Here is a 7,923-nt window from a genome sequence, read left to right on the forward strand (position 1 = left end):
TACTGACACTGGTCAGTGTTAATTCATACAATTATCCAAAGGTTAACATCCCCTTTATTTTGGGGCAAATCCAAATATTGCTCAATATAAATGTCCCAACAAACTAAAAGATGTATCTGTATTTAAAGACAACATTTTATTTGTTAACTGAAAATGTAAAAGGAAACCAGCAATAATAATGTATTGATATAAGAATTTATTATAATAAATTAACATAAATTATATATAAAAATAAATGAATAGTCAGATCCACTATGGCTGTGGCCATTTAGAAGTGGACACAGCCCCGATCCACCCAGAATCCAACCCATCTTCGGTAATGTGAATCAGCACTGTTTATTTCCTTGCAAGTTGGAGACCAATAATGTTCTGAATGTTGACTGTCCATACCTTGAGAATAAAATAATAACCGTAAATAACTTATAATGGAGAAAGAGAGTTTTGCAAACTTTGCTACAATACCAGTTACAAATAATATTAAATGGCTATTTTGGTTTATTTTTATATTTTCACCTGCAATGCAGCTAAATGTCAATACAAATGAATGTTCTCTAAATCTGAAGCTCATGCCCAAACTGAACATGAACATTAATCTCATCACTCTTCAAGTAACTATGTGCACAGATATTGTATGAATAAAATAATTTAAAGAAGATAATCTGTGGATGATGGAATTTGCTTTCTGGTCATTTTTACTCGCAGGCCATCATATTTACTCACTTTAGTTCACTGAGGTTCTGAAGACTTTTGTACAAACGCAGCTAGTTTTGATGAATATTTCAGCAGTGCATCAGCACATGACAATAAGAAATAGAAGAATAGCTCCTCTTGCAATTGAGGTTCACCTTCCTTGACAACACATGTGTCTTCAGCCTGTTGCTCTTCACTGTGAAGAAAAAGTATTAAGTTGTAAACATTAATATTTTCATTACATTTATGTATTTCAGAGTTTTTAGGGCTCTAGGGTTTATCATACTCACGTCTCATGATCTGAAAGCTGTTGTAGGAAGGGAACGGTCTCCAGCACTGCTTGCGAAGGAATTTTACCTTCCTCATCACTACACATATCTATCGTTGTTTCAATCTGCAGAATTTGCACTTCACTGTGGATGAGAACATGGTATTAGATTCTTCACATGTATCTTAGCTGATAACATTTTCTAAAGTACTGTTCTGAACGGTGTATTTGCCTCATACTTTTATATGGTCATGGAACTCCTCTTAGTCTTATAATATTCTTATATTTTACAATGGAGTACTTAATTTACTATATAAATTGCTGCACAAACTTTGTAGCAGTATTATAAAATGTGTAATATATTATGATGAAATCTAAATGTAAAAACAATAGGATGATTTGTGCTATAGAGTTTAGCAAACTCACCTCTCAGGCTCTGCAGATTGTTGTAGCAAAGGAATATTTTCCAGCTCTCTTTGCAAAGGAAGATCGTCTGCCTCATAACCACTAATGTCTTCACTTGGGTCAAGCTGCTGAATTTGCACTTCACTGTGGAATAGAAAAAAGTGTTAAATTCCTTCTATTTATTCAATCTGGGCTTGTTTACAATACATGATGTTTGGTAAAGTTCTACATTTAAAAATGCATTAATAGTATTATCTCCTAGAATACTGACTTTTGCTATGCATTTGGGTTCAATATAAACTAGTATTGTGGTCCATGATTGCTGATTTGGACCTTTAAGACAAGCACTACATGTCTACTTGTTACTTTGAGCTTGACCCATTTGCTGATCAGATGATAGCAATTAAATATACAGTGTTTTTATAGCTTTGCACCCATTTGTATTTGTAATGTTGTATTAGCCTATCCTAGCACAAATCTCAATTTCTAAAGCTAGGTTACAGCTTGCAAGCATTTCTTTGATCTTTCCTCCTTATTATTAATACAATTACTTACTCCCATGTCTTTAGCATTAACATTGAAAATCATGTTCATTTTTATGCAATTCTTTATGTTCATTCATTATTTTTTGGTGTAGAGAGCCCAAGTCTAGTATACTTACACTTTTGGGTCATGAGCAGTTGGTGACTCATTACATAATTTGTTTAACTGCTGCAAGACGGCTTCAGAATATTGAGCAGTATCTTCATCGTCACTTATAATCTCTTCAATCATCATAGTGCGCAGTACTCTGTTAAAATAAAAAAGTGTGTGGTCATGGAAAAGTATTTCATTTTGGTTTGTGCATTAGCATGCATTTATATAAGCAACAAGCTACACACGTTCTATTTGCTTACCACCCAAACTCCAAAGTTATCCATAAGTATAAGTGCTTTCTCTCCCTTCCCATTGCTTCATCCTTATCAAATTGCAGATGTATTATTTGCTATTAATTGCTATATTTTATCATTATTTCCAGCCTGACTTAGTAACATGCAACTTATGTGTAGCAAACTCACTTTTTGCGTTTTCGATTTTCAGAAGGCTTTTTAAATGATGCCTTTAACTGCTCCAGAAACAAATCATTGAGTGGCAGAGAAGCTTCACTTCCAGGTGATGGAAGGCTTTCTGTTCTAGGAGCTGTTACCGTCTCTGTCTTTCCACTCTTCTCTATGCTGTAAAAACAGAAAAGTAAAAAATCATAAGAAATTCTTCTGTCCTCGTTTTCATGGATTATATAATTGCTTAACAACTAGGCTGGCAATATATAAACAGAGTATAGAGTATTAATTTAATGAGTGTATAGCTAATACAGAGCTAGTGTGTGGCTAGATGATAAGTTTAGGGGATGTTTTAGTACAGCCATAATTATGCTAGATAAGTTTGTAAGTATAAAAGATTAGACAACCCCCTTGTTTATCTGTCTTTATTACCTAAATATATCACCCATAACAATTACAAATGGTCTTATGGCAAAATGTAAAAGTAAACCAGAGCAGAAAATAAAATTATGAATGAAAAGTGTGTATAGACTTTTCTATTTCTCGGTGGCTGCCATTACCACAAGCATTACACCAAGTTGCAGGTGTTGGTTGTTAGAGAACTAATGACTCAAGATGTTTAGGTACTTTTGCTATAGCTTTTTAAAGTTGGTATTCTAAAGAAAAATACACATTATATGCAATAAGCTAAAATTTTAAATCTAAGTACAAACCTATCAGGGCTTTCAGCTGCTGCTGCTGGTAGTCTCTCTGCTTTATTAACTGGTTTCTTCTTTTTCTGCTTTATTTTTTTACGCACAGACCTAAAGGAAACAAAATATGGTACACTGAATTGTACTGCATGTGTATATTAGCAGCTGGAAACTCAATATCTCTTGCTAATTAATATGAATATTCCCCCCTGTCTGTGAAAGAGTGCAGAAAGGTAAATTTAAACAAGCAAGCTAATAGAATTGTTCATTATAGCTGGATACATAGAGGTTAGGGGTTAAGGGGCTGAAATACTAACATTTGGATTTCTATATTTTTCCTGAACCATATTTATTTCTCTAAAAAATAGTATTTCTTTAAAAAGTGTAAAAACCACAAGAACCTCTAATACAAAACTGCGCCAAGTATCTGCTGTTGAGGTCCCATAGAAGTCAGTGAGAGCTGCGCTGATCCTATTTTATCATTTGTAATCAATTAAGATTTTTTTCCCTGATAATTATCTGAAAAACTCTTATTTTTAGAGGTTTTTGTTCAGCATTGTTTCCGGTTTTACTTAAATTTGGATCTTTTAAAAATGGTCATGGCATTGGTGGTTTTAGAGTAAAGGAATAGAGTTTAATAATAGTTTCAAAAACCTTTAAAAATACTTAAATTCAACCTAATAAATAGGCTACTAAATGTTATATAGGAAAATCATCTGTTTAAGAACAGACACTATGTTGAAGCCTACAAACCTTTCTGAGACTTAAGCTATTTCTGATTTTCTAAATATCATCAAGGCAAACAAACTGCTTAAATAGAGAAATATAGTCAATAGATGCCTACAAACCTAACAGAGCTTTTAACTGCTATTGACTTTTGCTTGGATGGAGCTATTTCCGGCGGGTTCTCCACGTCAGTAACTGGTTTCTTCTTTGTTATCTTGTCCTTAATTTTTTTATACAGACGCCTGAAGAAACTAAAGAAAACAACAGATTACTGAATTGCAGTGTATGTGTATATTATGGGGCAGATTTATCAAGGGCGGAATGAAAAATTTAAATTTTTAGATTCAATTTTTGAGTTTAGTTTAGTGTAATTCAACTAGGGAATAGCCCCAATTTGATTTGAGTTAAAAAAAAAAATTGAAATTTATCATGTACTGTCCCTTTAAGAATTTGAAATAGACTATTCGCCATCTAAAACCTGCCGAATTAGTGTTTTAGCCTATGGGGGACCTCCTACAATCAATTTGGAGTTTGAAATGTATGGATGAGAATTTAATTAATTGTTCTAAAATGAACAGTATGGCAGCTCCTAGGCATCGGAAATGTATGAAAATAAATTGAAATGTACATAAATGGAAATCTGAAAAGCTTTTGGCCCTACAAATGTAAATACAAGTTTGTTGAGGTTTACAAACCTTTGTTTCTTTGGCTGTGCTGTCTCCAACGGGTTTTCCACATCATTAACTCGTTGCTTCCTTTTTATAATTGTTTTATACACTAACCTGCAGAAACAAAAGTTAAATAAAGTTTGTTTTGGTCCCTGTTTCTAATAAAATATATTATTAAAATATAAGTAAAGTGGCTTACCATGCAATAGCTCCAAACACAGGAATTACCAGAATTATCCCCGTTACAAGTAGTGGAATATCCAATTGCTGAGAATTCTCAATTTCATTCCTAGCACTTGTCGGCTGAATTATAGGTGGAATTATAGGCTGAATTGTTTCCATCGTTTTTTTCTGATTCAGGATAATCTATGTATGCCTCTTTATCATCTTCGTTTGCATCTTGATATATGTATGCGTCTTGATCATTCACTTTATAATCTTGTGTATCTTCTGCAATAACAATTGTAATCTTAGTAAAACCCTACTTAATCATTATATCATACGTGTGATAAAAAGCACATAGACATTAAATCAGCCCAATGGGATTGCTTTGCCACCAATATGGATTTATGTAGTTACCATCAAGTACAAGGGACTGTTTTATTGTTACAGAGAAAAAGGAAATCATTTTTAAAAATTAGAATTATTCCCTTAAAATGGACTAATATGGGTCTTTTCCTGATATTTGGAGGTTTCGGCATAATGGCTTTCCAGATAACAGTAACTTTTAATTTAGATGGCTTTTACTGATTTAAAAAGTGTGCCCTTTTCTATAAGATGTCCTTACTAACAGTTAGATTAGTTGACAGACATCAGGACAACTACATTTGAATTTAGATTCTCGACTTACCTGATTTCGACGTGCAAATAAGATAGAAAAGTCCAAAAATAATAATCCACATAAAATGGTTCAATTTCATTTTTTAGTCCTGCAATTAAAAGATATAGAAAAATTAGATGTTTTATAAAAATACATTTCAAGCTTTTCACACACTAATATGGACACTAACATAAAGATACAGGGGGGAAATTATTATCCTTCATTGTTATTGAGAACTATTCATAAAATAATAACAATGATTGAAAGTACTATTCTAACTAATACATCTATTTGAATGCTTTCTCCCTGCATGCAAATTGCATTGAGAATTGTAGCTTTAGCTGTTAGTTATAACTAACTTAAGTAAATAAGCAAACCTGCTAAGCAATTTAGGCCCCATATATAAACAGTGCTAAGCCTTCCATTACTTCTTATTAACAAGCACTGCAAGGCTGAAGTATCTAGTTAATTAAATATTCTTATTCATTCCTAATGTCTAGAATGAAGAGAAGCAATCACTTACCTTAGTAAGTTAAAATTTAAAAGTTTAAAAAAGTTAAAGAAAAAAACAAGAACTCAAAAGGATGAGCACTTATTCGTCTCTTCAAGAGATGCTACTAGTCTCATGTAAAACACCAGACTGAGAACAAGTACTGTCGGTTGTGTGAGATCATAGCTTTGTCTATGATGTCACAATGCTCACGTGAAACAATGTTTACACAGCTGTGATTCGATGAGCATGACTCATAATAATGCTTGTTGTCATGGTTACAAGACAACGACATTATACTTGATACGTGTCACCATTGTTGTCATGGTTACACGACAATTACTCAATACAAGCTGTGCCTAGTTGCATCCCCAGTATAAATGTACCTCTCAGTAATAGATAATATTAATAAAGCAAAAATTATGTTTTTTTAAAAAAGGAATTTGCATTGAAGCTGCTTAATACATGATTTGGCACATTTAAGGGCAGACTTATCAAGGGTAAAATTTCGAATTTGAAAAACTTTGAAATTCGAATTCAAAAAGACCAACCGAAAGTCGACGTTTTTTTTATAGCAGAATAGGTCCATTTTCGATTGAATAGGTCAGTTTTTGAACAAATTCGAACCATAAGAATCAAAGAAATAGCGCATTTGAATCATACGATTTGAAGTTTTACCCAAAACAACGTCGATTTTTCAAAGTCCACCAATTGACTCCAAATAAGTTTTAAGAGGTCCCCCATGAGCTAAAACAGCAATTAAACAGATTTTGGATGGCGAATGGTCGAAGTCAAATTTTTAAAGAGACAGTACATTATAAATTTAAAAATTTAAATTTTCGCATTTATTTCAAATTCAAAATTAATTTGGACTATACCATAGTCACAGTACATAAAAATTTGCAAGAAGTTTGAATTTTTTAAATTCTTATTTTTACTTTGACCTTTAATAAATCTATTTTTTGAGACGTCCCTTAAAAATTAAATAAAATGCTGCAACATGAAAATTCGAATTCAAAATGACCAACCGAAATTAAGTCAAAGGTTTTTTTGGCCCGAATAGGTACATTTTCGATTGAATAAGTCTTTTTACTATCAAATTCAAACCACACGAATCAAAGAAATAGCACATTTGAATCATACGATTTTTTCCCCAAAAAAACTTTGATTTTTCAAAGTCCACCAATTGACTCCAAGTAGATTTTAAGATGTCCCCCACAGGCTAAAACACCAATTAAGCAGATTTTAGATGGTGAATGGTCAAAGTTGAAATTTTAAAGAGACAGTACATGATAAATTTCTAAATTTGAATTTTCTCATCTTTTTTCAAATTTGAATTGAATTTGGACTATTCCCTAGTCGAAGGACATAAAAATTTGCAAGAAGTTTGAATTTTTTTAATTCAAATTTTCACTTCGACCTTTGATAAATCTGCCCTCAATGGAGTGATATCTAATATTGTGTGACTTACTTCTATATTTATTGTATGCATAGGTCTTACATATGTTTTTTGACATGTCCCTTAAAAATAAGATAAAATGCTGCAACATGTTGGGGCATATTTATCAAGGGTCGAATTTCGAATTGAAAAACGTTGAATTCAAATAGACCAACCAAAATTAAGTCAAAGATTTTTTTGGCCGAATAGGTACATTTTCGATTGAATAGGTCAGCTTTCGATCAGGTTCAAACCATATGAATCAAAGTAATAGCGCATTTGAATCGTACGATTCCCTCCCCCAAAAAAAAAACCTTTGATTTTTCAAGGTTCGCCAATTGACTCCAAATAGGTTTTAAGAGGTCCCCATAGGCTAAAACAGCAATTCGGCAGGTTTTAGATGGCAAATGGTCAAAGTCGGATTTTTAAAGAGACAGTACATGATAAAGTTCAAAATTAGAATTTTCACATTTTATTCAAATTTTAATTGAATTTGGACTATTCCCTAGTTGAAGGACATAAAAATTTGCAAGAAGTTTTCATTTTTTTAATTAAAATTTTCACTTCGACCTTTGATAAATCTGCCCTCAATGGAGTGATATCTAATATTTTGTGACTTACTACTATATTTATTGTATGCATAGGTCTTACATATGTTTTTTGACATGTCCCTTAAAAATAAGATA

General features: G+C 32.4%; 1 protein-coding gene across 1 annotated transcript; it reads right to left on the bottom strand.

Moving 5' to 3' along the window:
* Positions 1-215: 215 nt before the first annotated feature.
* LOC121393751 lies at positions 216-6,355 on the bottom strand. Its single transcript, XM_041563122.1, has 11 exons — positions 5,340-6,355; positions 4,689-4,939; positions 4,517-4,603; positions 3,944-4,072; positions 3,117-3,206; positions 2,422-2,577; positions 2,025-2,153; positions 1,385-1,507; positions 981-1,103; positions 721-886; positions 216-390 (listed from the first exon to the last, which is right to left on the bottom strand). The coding sequence occupies exons 2-10, from the start codon at positions 4,829-4,831 to the stop codon at positions 727-729; spliced, it is 1,140 nt and encodes a 379-aa protein (XP_041419056.1). The 5' UTR covers positions 4,832-4,939; positions 5,340-6,355; the 3' UTR covers positions 216-390; positions 721-726.
* Positions 6,356-7,923: the final 1,568 nt, after the last annotated feature.

Source organism: Xenopus laevis, chromosome 5L (assembly GCF_017654675.1).
Source record: "Xenopus laevis strain J_2021 chromosome 5L, Xenopus_laevis_v10.1, whole genome shotgun sequence".
NCBI classification, from domain to species: domain Eukaryota; kingdom Metazoa; phylum Chordata; class Amphibia; order Anura; family Pipidae; genus Xenopus; species Xenopus laevis.

Bases quoted from the DNA above. Each gene is read 5' to 3' on its own strand.
- LOC121393751 (XM_041563122.1), bottom strand. From the start codon at position 4,831: ATGGAAACAATTCAGCCTATAATTCCACCTATAATTCAGCCGACAAGT. The intron at 3,207-3,943 runs GTTTGTAGGCAT...TGTTTCCTTTAG, and splicing joins GCAGTTAAAAGCTCTGTTAG to GTCTGTGCGTAAAAAAATAA. The intron at 2,154-2,421 runs GTGAGTTTGCTA...TTATTTTAACAG, and splicing joins GAAAATCGAAAACGCAAAAA to AGTACTGCGCACTATGATGA.